Consider the following 16,672-nt stretch of genomic DNA (forward strand, 5'->3'; position numbering starts at 1 on the left):
TGTTAGCAGACGTAATAGAAATCGTGTGGATGTCTTTTGGTGGGGGGGTGGAGGTGTAAGCATGCATATATTTGCATGTACAAATAAGGAGATTTCTGGCACATGCCCCAGCTCTGCAGATGATTCTCCGTATTCGTTAAAATTTCTGCTTTGCAGTACTGCTTGCAGACTGGAAAATTACTTTCCAAACTTGAGCTGATGACCTAAAACCTGAGTAAGTGTCAGTCTGGGGCTTAGAAGGTTATTTCCCCTTATTAATGTATTGTTTAACTGGTTCCTGGCTTGTGCTGCGGATTTGAAAACAGCCGAGTAGCCCAGAAGGAGGGAGGCTTTTTATCCACATGTCTATTAGACAGATGGAGATGGAAATTGGTCTGAGGTCAAGCCATTTGCAGCGTTCTCACAGCCTTCGATTTTCCTCTCATCCTCACCGCAGATCATCTCAAATGATTCAGTAATGACCAAAAGTGCAACATTGACCTTTATTCCTGGTGGATTACTGTGTTTCACAGTCCAAATGGCAGGAAGTCTATTCTGTTCTTCCAGAAGGAGGTCGACATTATTGAGCCAGCCCAGCCCTGTGGGAACCACACGAGTGCAGACCAGTGTAACACAATATGTGGGTTAAATTTGGTTTCTTGTGCTCTGGGAAACAAGAATTGACATGTCCTGAACCCACATAATTAATGGGAGAATATCTAGGATGCTTTCTAAAAACACACACAAGCACAGAAATTGATTTGTCCACTTGTAAAATAACTGGTGAGTGATAGGAGTGATAACTTCTGGTGGCCCCTGGTTTAGAAATTGTTCTCACTTCCGTGACCCAATGTTCTTTTTTAAAATTTATTTATTTATAAATTCTTTTATTTTTGGCTGTGTTGGGTCTTCGTTGCTGCACGCGGGCTTTCTCTAGTTGCGGCGAGCAGGGGTTACTCTTCGTTGCAGTGCGCGGGCTTCTCGTTGCGGTGGCTTCTCTTGTTGCGGAGCACGGGTGCTAGGCACGCGGGCTTCAGTAGTTGTGGCTCGCGGGCTCTAGAGCACAGTCTCAGTAGTTGTGGCGCACGGGCCCAGTTACTCCGTGGCATGTGGGATCTTCCTGGACCAGGGCTTGAACCTGTATCCCCTGCATTGGCAGGAAGACTTTTAACCGCTGTGCCACCAGGAAAGCCTGACCCAGTGTTCTTTTATCCCTTCTTGTTTAATGCTTCCCCAGTAAATCTTAGACAACACGTTATAACACTGTATCATTTAAAAATTACAAGTTGAGGGACTTCCCTTGTGGTGCAGTGGTTAAGAATCCGCCTGCCAATGCAGAGGACATGGGTTCAGTCCCTGGTCCAGGAAGATCCCACATGCCACGGAGCAACTAAGCCTATGAGCCACAACTGCTGAGCCCACGTGCCGCAGCTACTGAAGCCCATGCACCTAGAGCCCGTGCTCCACAACAAGAGAAGCCACCGCAGTGAGAAGCCCGTACACCACAAAAAAGAGTAGCTCCCGCTCACCGCAACTAGAGAAAAACCTGTGCGCAGCAACGAAGACTCAATGCAGCCAAAAATAAATAAATAAAATACAAAAATTAAAAAAAAAATTACAAGTTGATATGATTGGTCGTAAGGGGGTTTTTCTTTATATACTTTTCATTATGTATACTCCTGGTCAATCCAAGTGACCCTGAGTAAATTATCCTCATAGTGCACACTTTGTTTTCCTGAACTTAGCTTGATTGTTATCTTGGAGAAATGATGATTATTTTTCTCTTGCTTAGATTTCTCTGTGGATTGTATCGTGTTGTGATGATCAGTTTATTTTGTTTTTTTAAGAGTTAATTTGTGGGGACTTCCCTGGTGATCCAGGGGTTAAGACTCCATGCTTCCAATGCAGGGGTGCAGGTTGGATCCCTGGTCAGGGAACTAAGGTCCAGCATGCCATACGGGGCGACCAAAGGAAAAAAAAAAAAAGAATTAATTTGTATTTAAAATATTTCTCCTTACCTCCACCTGCATAGCTGGCTGAGTTAATATTCTGTGACTTTTGAATGCATTCATGAAGTCTGTTGTCTAGTATCCTTGTACTTACCATCTTGTAAATACTTAAAACTTTTCCAAAAGGGTATGCTTTGAAAATTTTCTCCAGCCTCCCAGATTCCATTTCAGTTATGATCCTAAGATGTTTTTTAAAGAAGATGTTGGGGGTAGGAGTTTATTAATTAATTTATTTATTTTTGCGGTGTTGGGTCTTCGTTTCTGTGCGTGGGCTTTCTCTAGTTGTGGCAAGCGGGGGCCACTCTTCATCGCTGTGCGCGGGCCTCTCACCCTCGCGGCCTCTCTTGTTGCGGAGCACAGGCTCCAGACGCGCAGGCTCAGTAGTTGTGGTCCACGGGCCTAGCTGCTTTGCGGCATGTGGGATCCTCCCAGACCAGGGCTCAAACCCGTGTCCCCTGCGTTAGCAGGCAGATTCTCAACCACTGCACCACCAGGGAAGCCCCCTAAGGTGTTTTTGAGAAAATATATTTTTTTTCCACTGTTGACTTCGCTGCGCACAAGTTCTGTCTCTGCCTCAGTGGCTGCCAGCCTTTGATGCCCCTCTGGCACTTGCTGGGTTCAGCAGAGCACTGTTCTTGAGGCAGAGGCCGATTCCCAGTTTGCAGTAGAGCCCCCTCCCTTCAAATGCATCTTCTGGCCACGCTGGGGGGTAAATTGCATTCTGGAGCTTCGCAGGTTTCTTGGCACATGGTGTTGATTGAAAAGAGAATCCTAGGTTTCCACTTGGAATGCCAGGAACCTTGCCTTCCTTCCCAAAGGACCACCTCTCCAGCAGCTCAGCCTGTGAGGAAGAAGGCCCAGGGATGGGGCTTCCCAACTGAGACTGAGTCTGGGACTCAGACGGCCTTAGCAACGCATGCACACACACACGTCTGTCTAACTTGGGGCCGTTCTGCTGCCAGGCCACACGGCTTTGATGGCATCGGCCTCTTGACGGAGTAGCTGCTTTCCCTACGAAGTTGCTCTGGAAGAAGAGTGGCAGCCGTCCTTCATGTGTGTGGGTCATTCAGCTGTAGCATGTTTTTAAAATTAGGGAACCACGGTCCCATGGTCACCTAAGGCAGGAAATTCCTTTCCCACTCTCTAGATTGGCTAAAGATTCCAACCTGTTAGGGAAACATTCACACCAAACTGCTTATTCAGTGATTTCCAAACAAGATGTGGGGAAGGGGATGATGAGAAGTGCTAAAGCTAATGATAAATTGTGCTTTATAGTTGTGGGCACTGGGTGTTTGCTTTGTCATGATGGAAGTCAGGGACATAGTGACACAGACCCTTGGAAGTCAGTACCAACCAAAGACGGGTTACACAGGCCTAAAAGATTGCCATGATGAAAAGGAAAGGGTTTAAGTGTTATTGCGAGGAAAATAACATTCCAAGTTCTGAATAAAGACCATTCTCATAAACCTGGTTTTCCGAGGCGACTTGGTTTTTGCATATTCCCGTGCAGTCTTTGTCTTTACATAGGCATATTTTATTTTCGTAATTGTAATTTTAGCCTTCATGCCATGATGATGTAGCTGGCTCTTCCTCCCACTGATCTTCCTGCTACTCTATGATATTATCTAATTTCTCATGAGCTCCCTAATGACTAAGACCTGTGAAGAAGGTGAAAGGTGTAGGCTTGCTCTCTTTCCATTCCCAGAACAATAGGTGGTGACTTCACGGTAGCGTTCCGTGATTCACCCCGTGGCGTTTGTCTTGAAACCCTTCTTGTGGTGCACAAGAGTGCATTTTCCTTTGACACCACCGAATGCTGTCTTTTTCCATCATGGGACAAGTCATTACAATTTCCTGTGAACAGCACTTTCTGAACTCCATAACAAGGGTTTCTGAATGATGGAAATGTGCTGTTCAGGCACTGAAACAGCTGCGATGCTTTTGTCAAGGATGCATCTTTACCAGAATGACAAAGTGAAGCCCAAATGCACTGCTTGGCAACAGTTGGGTCAAAACATTTAAGTCATTAATTAGAAGGAACTGAAGGAGGAAGAATTTACACAAATACACAGTGTTGCAGACTCAACTTCATCATGGAAAATGCAACTGAATTCTTAAAAAAAAAAAAAAAGACGGCAGCCCTCAAGTGGAGCCTGCCAAGCTTGTCATTTGCAAATAAATCAGAAGACCGTCATTGCAGGAAGGAGGACCAGTGAATAGAGTTGCTTTGTCATTCTTTGATGGGCCCCACACTCAAGCCTGCTATTAAAAATGAATGCATTCAAGAGGCTCTGCATTAAGAACATAAACAATTAAGGGCACTTGAGTTGCTCTGCTGAGAGCTGCTGCGAAGATCCCAGAGCTTTCTCTGGAGATGCGAGCCCTTGCAATCTGCCTCTCGAGGAGCCGGAGTACGGGAGCAATTAGTGTTGCTATCTCGCCTCTAGTGTTGCTATCTCGCCTCGGCAGCCTTCAGCAGGTTATTCTTTCCCTTTATTTTAACCCCTTCTTGTTTGGAGAGAAGCTGTGAGTGTGAAAGGTGAGCAGTGAAAGGAGAGAGTCTGTGCCCCTTTGGAAAGGGCTGGGGTTTAGAATGCTTGCTTGCAGGAGCTGCCAAATGAGGGGGGAGACGGAACATAAAAGTTAGGATCTGCCCATAATTGGCGACTTGTGTTCTGATTAATTGAGCCACTGATGGGGTTCTGTCATCTGGTACTCTTTGTTTTGCTTTAATCATCAGGTTGAAGAAGGGGCAAGATTACATTGCCACAGGTGGACTCATTTGAATGAATATTGTTTGAGGTTTCCCACAGTAATCAGATGGGTTCCTCCAGCCCCAGTTTGTGTTCTTGCCTTGGTTTTGTTTTGTAAAAATGTGTGGAGGTACATGTAAAAGTATGAGATTAGAACACTCCCTAACACCATACACAAAAATAAGCTCAAAATGGATTAAAGACCTAAATGTAAGGCCAGAAACTATCAAACTCTTAGAGGAAAACATAGGCAGAACACTCTAGGACATAAATCACAGCAAGATCCTTTTTGACCCACCTCCTAGGGAAATGGAAATAAAAACAAAAATAAACAAATGGGACCTAATGAAACTTCAAAGCTTTTGCACAGCAAAGGAAACCATAAACAAGACCAAAAGACAACCCTCAGAATGGGAAAAAATATTTGCAAATGAAGCAACTGACAAAGGATTAATTTCCAAAATTTACATGCAGCTCGATAACAAAAAAACAAACAACCCAATCCAAAAATGGGCAGAAGACCTAAATACACATTTCTCCAAAGAAGATATACAGATTGCCAACAAACACATGAAAGAATGCTCAACATCCTTAATCATTAGAGAAATGCAAATCAAAACTACAATGAGATATCATCTCACACCAGTCAGAATGGCCATCATCAAAAAATCTAGAAACAGTAAATGCTGGAGAGGGTGTGGAGAAAAGGGAACACTCTTGCACTGCTGGTGGGAATGTGAATTGGTACAGCCACTATGGAGAACAGTATGGAGGTTCCTTAAAAAACTATAAATAGAACTACCATATGACCCAGCAATCCCACTACTGGGCATATCCCCTGAGAAAACTATAATTCAAAAAGAGTCATGTACCAAAATGTTCATTGCAGCTCTATTGACAATAGCCAGGAGATGGAAGCAACCTAAGTGCCCATCATCGGATGAATGGATAAAGAAGATGTGGCACATATATACAATGGAATATTACTCAGCCATAAAAAGAAATGAAATTGAGTTATTTGTAGTGAGGTGGATGGACCTAGAGTCTGTCATACAGCGTGAAGTAAGTCAGAAAGAGAAAGACAAATACCATATGCTAACACATACATATGGAATCTAAGAAAAAAATGTCATAAAGAACCTAGGGGTAAGATGGGAATAAAGATACAGACCTACTAGAGAATGGACTTGAGGATATGGGAGGGGGAAGGGTAAGCTGGGACAAAGTGAGAGAGTGGCATGGACATATATACACTACCAAACGTAAAATAGATAGCTAGTGGGAAGCAGCCGCATAGCACAGGGAGATCAGCTCGGTGCTTTGTGACCAGCTACAGGGGTGGGATAGGGAGGGTGGGAGGGAGGGAGACGCAAGAGGGAAGATATATGGGAACATATGTATATGTATAACTGATTCATCACTTTGTTATAAAGCAGAAACTAACACCATTGTAAAGCAATTATACTCCAATAAAGATGTTAAAAAAATAAAAAAAGGGCTTCCCTGATGGCGCAGTGGTTGAGAGTCTGCCTGCCGATGCAGGGGACACGGTTTCGTGCCCCGGTCCGGAAGATCCCACATGCGTGGAGCGGCTGGGCCCATGAACCATGGCCGCTGAGCCTGCGCGTCCGGAGCCTGTGCTCCGCAACGGGAGATGCCACAACAGTGAGAGGCCCGCGGACTGCAAAAAAACAAAACAAAAAGAAGTGTGGAGAAAGGCAGTCATCTCTCACTGTGGCAAGGCTTTGGAGAAAGGCAGGCCTGACCTCCCCTCCTGTTTCTGACCTAGGTGAGTTATTTTAACCTTCTGGTCCAGTCTCCAAGGGCACCTACGCTGACTGACGCTTAGACCCTGGATGTAATTGGAGCTGGTGTGTACTAAGCAGTAGATGCTGCCGCTGTCATGGTTATTCATTGGCACTGTTCTCAAAGTGTGGTCCCTAGTCCAACAAGCTGCAGAGCACCTGGGGCCTTGTTAGAAATACAGATGCTGGGGCCCCAGACCTCCTGGCTGAGAAACTCTAGGCGTGGGCCCAGCTGTCTATGTTTTACCAAGACTTTCAGGTGATCCTGATGCATTCTTATGTTTGAAAACCGCCGATAACCTCATAACCATTATGTCATCAGCTTAGAGACCCCAAGTCCTTTTCATTTGGATTTCCCCCAAATTGTGGTTAGTCATTTATCGACGTCATTATATTTTAAACAGAGCTACTCTGATGCATTAGAACTTCAGATAAAATTCGCTTTTCATGAGTGTGCTGGTGAAGCATGGTGCTAGGATGGGAGATGGTCTGGTGACTCGCCAGTGTTCTGAAGGAGGTCTCTAGGCCAAGAAGCCTTTCCCCCTCCTGTAAAGGGGTGGGGGGAGTATTGGAAGTTTATTTGCAGAGTTTTGCGTATATCATTTTGGGTATGCAGTTTTAGTCAAACACCTTGAATTTTCTTTAGGCACATCAGATGTCATCTTCAGGAAATAGAGATGTACTTGAGGATGTGTTTTTGTGGATTTTGCTTTATTGGTGGGCCAGGTTGTCTGATGTTAGGCCTGAGGCACTAATTCTCTTTGCCTGCGAAGGGGAGGACAAAAGTGCAGTTCGGCTGCTACTTGTTTATTTAAGGTTTGCAATTTATAACTGTGGCTCCTTGTGAAATGCCTACTTTGCCTTGCACTGTACTTCTGCCAAAGACAGCAGGAGTACAGTGACCCTGTCAGTGACAGACTGGGGCCACTTGTTGTAGTACCGTTGTTGGCTGAGCGATGACATGGCCTTGGCCTTGTACTGCTGTGGTCCTGTTAGGGCTGTATTGCTTTGCAAACAAGGCTGAGTACATCAGCTTTGTTTCTGGTCTAGAGTATGTTCCAATTTCCCACTTCTGCTTCCTGGAGAAAGGACTAGGCAGCAACGTGGCTTTTAATCTTTATGATCCTGGGCAAATCATTTCCTTTAGGCATTGACTTCTCCGTATGTGACATGAAGATTGTTAGAGGGCCGGGCACCCAAAGGGTTTCAGGGTTTGCCAGCATCCTTGTGACTCAGTGCCAGGGTCAATCACAGGAGTGGTGGGCCTGATCACCCTTTGCTCCCTTCCCTGTTTAATAATACATCCAAACGATAAATCAAGGGCGGCATCTACAAGGTCACTGGAGGGGGGAAAATGGCACTGATAACCCGGCTACAGCAGGATAATCACTGGTTTTATTTGGGGTATCAAATTACAGCGCTTGGCCACATGCATATGTTGTAAAACAAACAAAAAACAGTCACACTAACAGCACAGCTTTGTTCTTCCCCTCCTGCTTCATCTAGTAAATGTGTTGGCCATTTAAGCATCATTATCATAAACATGACTTTAAAATGGTTACTTGCCTTGGCTTTGGGTTGATGTCGTGTATTTAACCCTTTCTCCTAGTACTAGACAACTGATTTATCAGGAGGGCAAATGTTAAGTTTTTAAAAAGCTGCAGATGGTTGTGACGTGTTGAACGACTGTTATATTTTTACCTGACTTTTCCTCTTTTGCTTTGAAACTCGTGCTGCAGTGAGCAGCTTCATGCATGGAATGCTTTTCATTTGAACTATTTCCTTATGATAAATTTTTAGCTGTGGGAAGCCTTACCAAAAGGTTTGAATAATTTCATGCACTTGAAACACATTGCCCGGTTGCTTTCCAAGACAACTGTACCAATTTACTCTGTCATCAGTAATGTGTGATTGCTCCAGTTTCCCAGAAGACTCATCATCGTTGGATTTCATTAATTTATTTTTAATAAACTAACTTAACTGGCGCAGAATGACCCACTTTACTTACAACAACATTTGCATTTTATTTGGTTGCTGGTGAGGTTGAACATTTTTCTGTATTGAAGGCTGTCATTTCACAGACTCTGAACCTTCTCGTCAGAAGGGATTTAGAGATTATCTATTTCCTTTTGTGCGCTTTGTTTTCATGTTCTTGCCTGTTTATCTGTTGCCAGGCACTTCTTACCAGCTCTCCACTGTGTTTTTCTCTTGGCCTCCTGCTTGGTTTGAGGAAACAGAAAGATCAGTTTGCCAGCCCTCAGCATAAGCGGCATTTTTTATGATCCATCAATTTGCAATTTAATGGTGGTGGAGTTTCCCCTCCGTAAGCTGACTTTGGGCCAGGTGCCATTGTGTTGCTTTGAGACCCATGGGCAGTTACTCTTAAGCAGTCCTCGCCCTGCTTCCAGCCTACAACAACCTTCATTATGTATTACTCTGTGTGTAGTGGAGAAGTAGGCAGCCGTTGGGGAGCAGGCTGGCTCTTCAGTCTGGAAATTAGATGAGGTGGGAGGAGTATGAAAAGGTGGAAAGCCGAGCTTTTAGGAATCATGAAGTCTAAAAACTGAAGTTCAGGTGCTCAGAAGAACACGTCTTCAGTTTAAGAGCTCTGCAACATGTACCAGGGTTTGGTTCATTGCCGGCCTTGGAGATATTTGGCCTATTTAACTCAGTTAAAATATACACGTACCTGAATCTTGTACCTACTAAGACGCAATTTCTTACTATAAACGGAGCTTTATTCTGACACTGGTTAGGAACGGTTTTTGTGGTTACATCTTGGTCATTGAGTTTAGGGTGTATGGGGATTCCGTTTTGGTTCAGCGAGGCATTCCTTTGAAAGTCCCCCATGTGGAATGTGTACCCTCTGGTCAGTTTTGGCGGGGAGGGTTCAGCGAGGAGCTGTATCAAAGCGTTCAGCCAGAGTCTTCTGCTTCCCTGTTATGTTGAGAAGACTTGATGCTGGAAGCTGTTAGGAAACTGTCCAGAAGCTTCACGTAAGATGTGATTTTAAACATAAAGTCTTAGTTTGCCAAATGATGGTAAATGCTTTGGAGGATCTTGAAGGGCCTAGAGTTTGTTTGTTGGTGTTATGGGAGACAGGCAGCTTCTACATGGATTTGAGGTAGGCCTTGAAGGATTGGGATAAGAGCAAAGCACTTCGTAATAGTGCAGCTGTAGTTTACATATTAGCTTACTTGATTCTGCTGAAACACTGAAGTAGGTTGGTGATAAGAGACCTGAGGCTCAGTGGTTGAAGTGACTTATCTCAGGACACCTAATACTAGTGTGCTGAGATGCAAACCCAAGTGTTTGGATTATGAGGGCCAACCGTGTTACCATAAGCAAGTCAGTGAGAAGGGAGTTGGCCTTGACAGGGAGAGTAAAAGCTGGTTCTAGACAGATAATTTGGACTCCTGCTTCCTGCTGCCTCAGTGGGTGGTGGCTGTCCCTGAAGTAAGGCCTGATGCTGGGGCCTTAACCAAGCTGGTTAAGTTTCTGGGCACAAAGTTTCCACACAAATCTGGTTTAGGGCTAGCTCTTGAATGCTGACTTAGTTTTGTTGCCTTACATGGTGTCAGAAGTACAGGCACAGGGTAAGTTTCCTTATAAACGTTATGATGTTAGCAGGTACCAAATACGTCTTCAGCTTTGGGCAGGAAAATGATTCCAGGTGGGAAATACAGTTAGCCTGCAGTTTTTTTTTTTTTTCCCCCCACTGGAGTTGTCTAGTCTTTGGAAGAGGTAGAAAGAAGGCAGTCTGAAAAGGTTACAGAACTTTCTTAACACCTGCTTAAGCAGGGTCAACTATACAGTTTAACCTGCTTGTAAACTCTGTGGTCAGGAATAGAAGCACGGGTGGAAAACACTACTACTTGTTAATTTGTGCTAAATTAAAGTTCTTATCAGAATACCGTTGTGTTGAAGCAAGAGATAATACTAAAGAATCACTGTCAGTTCTTATGCTGCCATCCAGACTATTTTAAGGGCTGGGGTGGTGGTGATGTCTTAGACCTCCCAAAGCACCGTCAGGGAAATAAGTTGCATCCTCACGCTGCTAGGAGTAGGTACTCTATAGCTGGCTTGGAGAATTTTAAGGTAAATCAGAGGTGAGATTTGAATCCAGGCCTCCATGATCAAAGTTAAACTCACTTGTCAGAGGATAGTTTTAAGATTAGGGTTTATAGACCTGGCAGAGGGAGGAGACAGCTGGGATAAGATCCTTCTCTGTTGTTCTTATTTCCGTTTCTTCTCCAGACCATTTATTTAGAATTCCCAGGACAAATGGTATGGCTTTTGATGTTTCTTCATCAGTTTGAGCTTTGAACTTTAACCCTGGTCCTCCTGTTTTAGTCTTAGCTACTCTAACTCAATTTTATGGTCTGTGCTTTAATCTGTACTTCTTTTATTTTGTTCTTAATATTAAATGTTTAATGTTAAAGGTTTACAAGTTGCTTTCATTCAGACCAGGTCTTAACTGTTCCCTGACAGTCAAGTTCACTTGTACCTTGAAGCCACTCTATGTAATAACATATATAATTATTAATTAAAGAGGAGATCATCTTTCCTTCTTAAACTAAAGTAAATTCTGTGTAGGTCAAGTGATTAACTGCAGAAAGTACAGCCATAGCAGCACTAGAAGAAAATTAAGAATGGCTTCTGTAATTTGGGGGTGTTCTAATCCTGACCCAAAGGCCAGGAACGTAGGAAGACTATTTTTTAGTTTGACCACGTAAAAACAAAGTTATGCACAGCAAAAAATCCATCATAAGCAAGGTTGAAGACAGGTAACAAGGTGGAAAAACTGGAAAAGTCAGTATTTGTCATATGGAAAGAACTACTACCAAAAGACAAGGATGAATAAATACCAAAAGAAAAAAAGAGAAAGGAAAAATAAAGTGGACCAGTCAATATATGAAAAGATGTTTAACTTCAGGAAGAATCCAAGTAATGCAAATAAAAATGAGGTCATTTTAAAATCTATTACATGGATAAAGATTTTTAAAAGGTTAACAAAACCCAGTATTGACACTGGGTCGGGGAGCAGGCACCCTCATAGACTGGTGATTATGTAAATTGGTAAGCTTCTCTGCTGGGCAGTTTATCAGCATGTGTTACAGTTTAAAATATGCATACACTTTGACCTAGCGATTTCACTTCTAGAGATTCCTTTTAGAGATCCAGGGAGAGAGTTATTCGACATACAGTGTGTAATTGTGGAAAATTAGGTGAAACATAAATATCCCCTGATATTGGGAGTGTTGAGACACCCGTCTGCTTGTAGTGTGTGTGTGTGTGTGTGTGTGTGTGTGTGTGTGTGTGTGTGTGTGTGTGTGTGTGTGTGTGTGTGTGTGTGTGTGTGTGTGTGTGTGTGTGTGTGTGTGTGTGTGTGTGTGTGTGTGTGTGTGTGTGTGTGTGTGTGTGTGTTACCCGGGCCTCTGGCCTCTCCCGTTGCGGAGCACAGGCTCCGGACGCGCAGGCTAGGCGGCCATGGCTCACGGGCCCAGCCGCTCTGCGGCATGTGGGATCTTCCCGGACCGGGGCACAAACCCACGTCCCCTGAATCGGCAGGCGGACTCTCAACCACTGCGTCACCAGGGAAGCCCAAGTGGGATATATTGATGATGTCCTTATTCATATCTGTTTTTATTGAGTGGAAATAACAAATTACGGAAAAGCAGTATACGTATTGGGACCCCTCGGTATCCAAGTGTCTCTCTCCACTCTGGGCTTGTGCGCACACAGGTAATGAGAGCCTGGGGTGCTGCTTCCCAGGATCACCAGAATGTTACTGTGGTAATCTCTGGAGGGTGGACTTAGGGTTATTTTAACTTTCTTGTATATTTCTATATAGTATACATCTGTGTGTATGTGCTCAAAGTGAGCGGATGTCATTTTTAAAATTGGAAAACATGAAGGGCATTTTAGAGATGGGAAAAGTACAGAATGCTGCTGGAATGTATGGCAGGTAGGAAGTGGGGAGCAAGGACCTCAGAGTCCACAGAGGGCATCCCTACTCCTTTACATCTACCCAGATATATAGTGTAGAACTCTGTTGCAAAGGCAAGGGTAGCCCGCCCATGCTTTCATGACCTTGAGTTAGCTTGAGTGGGTGGCTGTGATCAAATGAACTGGGTAGGGCTGACCCAGTTCTGTGTTTGCACCTAGTACAGCTGCACCCTTTTTGCATGTACGTATCTGTTTGCCCCGCTTGTTCAAGCAAGGTCATGGGTTTGTTCTCTATACCAGTCCTTTCCCCTTCCAGTACATTTCTTCCAAGGCACTGTCTGTAACCCTGTCTCATTGGTGGTCAGGGAGAATTGAGTTGGGTTGGCCTAAATCCAATCCCATAAAACCAAAGGCTTGTTGCTCAGTTAACTGGAATCATCTCAGAGGACAAAAGGCAGCTCTTTTTTATGTACTTGATTATACAGTTCCTGAGGTTTCTACTTTGTCTCACTTATTCCATTCTCTCTTTCTCAAGGGCATGGATTTTGCGCTTCATAATTTTCTTCTCCTCGTAATGCTTTTCATTGCCTAATTCAGTAATAGAGGCAGCATTAGTAAGCATTGACAGAAAATGATGAAATAAATAAGGCCTATGTGGGACTCTTCGGATGACTTTTTTTAAAGCAGAACTGGTTCTTCAGAGTTAGAGGAAAGCAGGGCTCCTTTGCATTACTGGAGGGTGTTGGAGGTGGGGTGGGCATCCTACCCTAGCCTGGGAGCAGAGCACACTTCATTCCCTTCTTTGCCAGTTTGTCCCTCTTGTAGAGGGACTGCTGTACGTTTGGAGCTGAGCAGGGACTTTTCTTACTTTCTCTAGAGCAGCCCGTGCTGCAGACACTCAGGACACATTTTCCTAAACTCAGTGGAACCGTGGGCCCTGTCAGTGAGGTCCTGGCATTTGATGCGGAATTGTGGTGAAACGTCACAGATAGCCAGAATACCTTGACTTGACTGTCACTCTGGACTTGAGTTCTGTTTCAGCAGTGTTTTCTAGGCTTGTTTGAAATTTTGAGGCTCAGCGAAGGCTTCCAAACATTAACGTCCTCTTTCAGTTGTGCAGGCATTGAGACAAGTGGGAAGGAGGTCTTCTTCCACTTGCTCTAGACCTTATCTTGAGAGCTAGACTGCTTTGGCGGTGCCCCTGCTCCCCAGGGTTCTGACTCCGGCTTGAATGAACTTGCTGTATGAATGTGCCCTGATATGCCGTTATTGAATAAGTGTTCGGAGAGGTTTGCAATCCCACCAGGTTAAATGATTACATAGCCTTAAACCGTGTAGATTTTCCAGCTCAATTAAACTACCCATTATCTCTTAAGTGACCAATAACGCGTGCGATTATGTCTTACTTCGCAAGTGGGATTAATATCTGCTGTTTATCTCAAGATAAATATTGCTAACATAGCCTGGGAAAGCAATTTTATGCCCTCAAGAGTGAGGCAGTGGAGGACTCAGATGTTGGGTATGAAGTTTTATCTTTCTGAACTGATTATGAAATATACTAAACATTTATATCGCTTTGTCTTTATAGACTGAAATCGCCAAGAGATTGAATACGATTTGTGCACAAGTCATCCCATTTCTGTCTCAGGAAGTAAGTAAAACTGTTCAGCTGTTAAAGTGCAATTATGTTGCTTCTCTGTTTGCAAATTAGCTAGTTTTAAGATGTTAATTTTATCACGAGGAACAAGTGTGAAGAACATCTGTTACAGCTGAAGTGTGTAAACCCCCTGCTGTCCCATCTAATAGATCTGAGGGGACACTGTAGAAGTGGTGACAATAGCTCAACCTTAAATTAATTTTTTTCTGTGGAAAACTGCAAAACGACTATCAAGCATAAAGCTTTTCTTTCCTCAGAGGAGTAGTATAAATAAGCTTGATAGCTACTGATGATTCACGTGTCCTTTCTCTAGAGAGCTTTTCGTTTACTGCATTTTAAAAATGGTTCCATCAGGGTTGACTTGACCACGGGAGCAGGTATTTCATTTGTCCTTGTACCTCGGGGCAGATTGACTTAATGCTGTCCATGGAGGGAGTGGATGCCAATACTATTAAGGATAAGACCATTCATGTTACCTGTTCATGTTACTTTAGCTTATGGAGTTATATACATACATAAGCCATTTTATTAAGTTACAGAGTAATAGAAGTTTACCCTTAATATTTGAGAGGGAAAAGCTCTTTATGTGAGTAATCTATGACTCAAAGCTAGTTATGTTTTAGTTTTGCCTTTACTTTTGGATACAAGCTAATAAATGCAAAACTGTTTTAAGTGTGTACAGGATGCTTATATCTTGAGACAGTGAAAAACTTATGGGCCTTGGAGCTGGAATACTGAGTGTTTGCTCTCATTGGCATCTACTTTTCCATGCCGGGTAGCACCATCTCTGCTGTTATTATGGCAGCCTTTTCCAGCATAGTATTTACTCGATGTTACAGTTTAGATTTGTTGGCCTTTTTTTTTTTTTAATTTATTTTTGGCTGCGTTGGGTCTTCTTGCTGCGCTTGGACTTTCTCTAGTTGCGGCGAGCGGGGGCTACTCTTCGTTGCGGAGCGCGGGCTTCTCTTGTTGCGGAGCATGGGCTCTAGGCATGTGGGCTTCAGTAGTTGTGGCTCATGGGCTCAGCTGCTCCGCGGCATGTGGGATCTTCCCGGACCAGGACTCGAACCTGAGTCCCCTACATTGGCAGGTGGATTTTTAACCGCTGCGCCATCAGGGAGGTCCCCTATTGGCCTTTTGAAGCCTGTTGTTCATTAGATTTTAGTAATCCTGGTCTCTGCTACAGTCTCCTTTCTCCCAAAGAGACCTGTGGCTTTTGTTTTTATTTGTGGGTGCAGCTGGGAGGTGCGCAGGCTATTTCCAGCCTGTGATCTCAGAGTGTGTGTGGGGAGGGCAGGGGGCGGGGTCTTTCCTTTCCCCTGTGGAGGGTGAAACATCTAGGGGCTAAAGGAGGAGAGGAATTCCCAGAGTTTCCAAAAACCAACTGGTGGGTTGAGATTTGTTGACCAGAGACGTGATTGCAGGCTTAATATTTAAATTTTAAGTATCAAAAGGGGTGTTTTTAAATGGCTGTAAACTTTTCCTGCTCAAACTTATCATAGCAAACCCATTCTGAGAACCAGGGTGATCTTCCAAATCCCATACTGTTTGTTTTCTAAGGCCTTCCGTTACCATTTTTGATGTCCTCCTTTGACTTTCTACCATTCCGAGCCCCAGATTCTCATCAGAAGTAAAGTGGTAACTGGTGTTGGTTAGAACTAAGGGATGCACCCCTCTCAGTTTTCCTTTGCCGTTTGTCTGTGTGTTCTGTGGAACAATGTGTGCTCGAGCAGGTTCACATTTAAAGACATATTACACTTCAGTCTGCACCTCATGTGGCATTTGTCTTACTGTTGGAAGGTACAGTGAAGGTCTTGGCTGCCTTGCTAACACTTTTCCTTCTCCTTGTTTTCAAAGCATCAACAGCAGGTGGCCCAGGCTGTCGAACGTGCCAAACAGGTGACCATGGCAGAGCTGAATGCCATCATCGGGGTACGTGGCCTACCAGGTCTACCTCCTACAGTGTGTATAACCAGCTTTCATTTCTTCTTAATTTGTTGGCTTAATATCTATCTATCTATATATAATGTTGTGTCGCTTGATCTTAACCCATTTGATAAGCCGGGGGGCAGGGGGTGGCAGTGTCAGGTATGCTGAGGTGTGTAGGGGAAGAAAGATTAGCATAAGGGAGATGATAGAAACATTTTTAGGAGGGGAAGAAAAAATAAATCTTCTTTTCAATGGAAAAATAAATGTAGTTTATCCTGCTCCCTTAGGTTAAAGCTTTGGCAAGGGTTTTAAATACGTACTTTCCTTACTTCTGTTGTATAAACTTTAGATCCCAGTGAGGTCAAGACGTAGCTCGGCATTATTTCATTTCGTTGTCTTTTGCTTTTTTGCCTTTTGCTTTCCCAGGGTATTAGAACCTATGCATAACTGTTTTGCTTTTCTTGTGCCTCTTTCATGAATTTTTAAGTGGCACCCCAATGAAAAGAAAGCCCTCTTGCCGCTGAAGAAGTGATGATTGTCTGCCCTAGTGCCCTCTAGCCTTTCACCAGGTTTCTGCTCTCCTGGGTTGAG

The 16,672-nt window shown here is 43.9% G+C and overlaps 1 protein-coding gene across 3 annotated transcripts in view; it reads left to right on the forward strand.

The window, feature by feature from the left end:
• The window catches only part of LOC132523570 (transducin-like enhancer protein 1), an 89,220-nt gene that overhangs the window by 15,020 nt on the left and 57,528 nt on the right, over window positions 1–16,672 (forward strand). For 2 of the 3 annotated variants that reach the window (XM_060154944.1, XM_060154945.1), the window contains exons 5-6: window positions 14,084–14,146; window positions 16,010–16,084. In XM_060154944.1, coding sequence (XP_060010927.1) covers window positions 14,084–14,146; window positions 16,010–16,084 — 138 coding nt within the window. Of the gene's footprint in view, window positions 1–14,083; window positions 14,147–16,009; window positions 16,115–16,672 lie in introns of all 3 variants that reach the window. The other variant, XM_060154943.1, reaches the window with a different exon arrangement.

This window comes from Lagenorhynchus albirostris, chromosome 7 (genome assembly GCF_949774975.1).
Source record: "Lagenorhynchus albirostris chromosome 7, mLagAlb1.1, whole genome shotgun sequence".
Lineage (NCBI taxonomy): Eukaryota > Metazoa > Chordata > Mammalia > Artiodactyla > Delphinidae > Lagenorhynchus > Lagenorhynchus albirostris.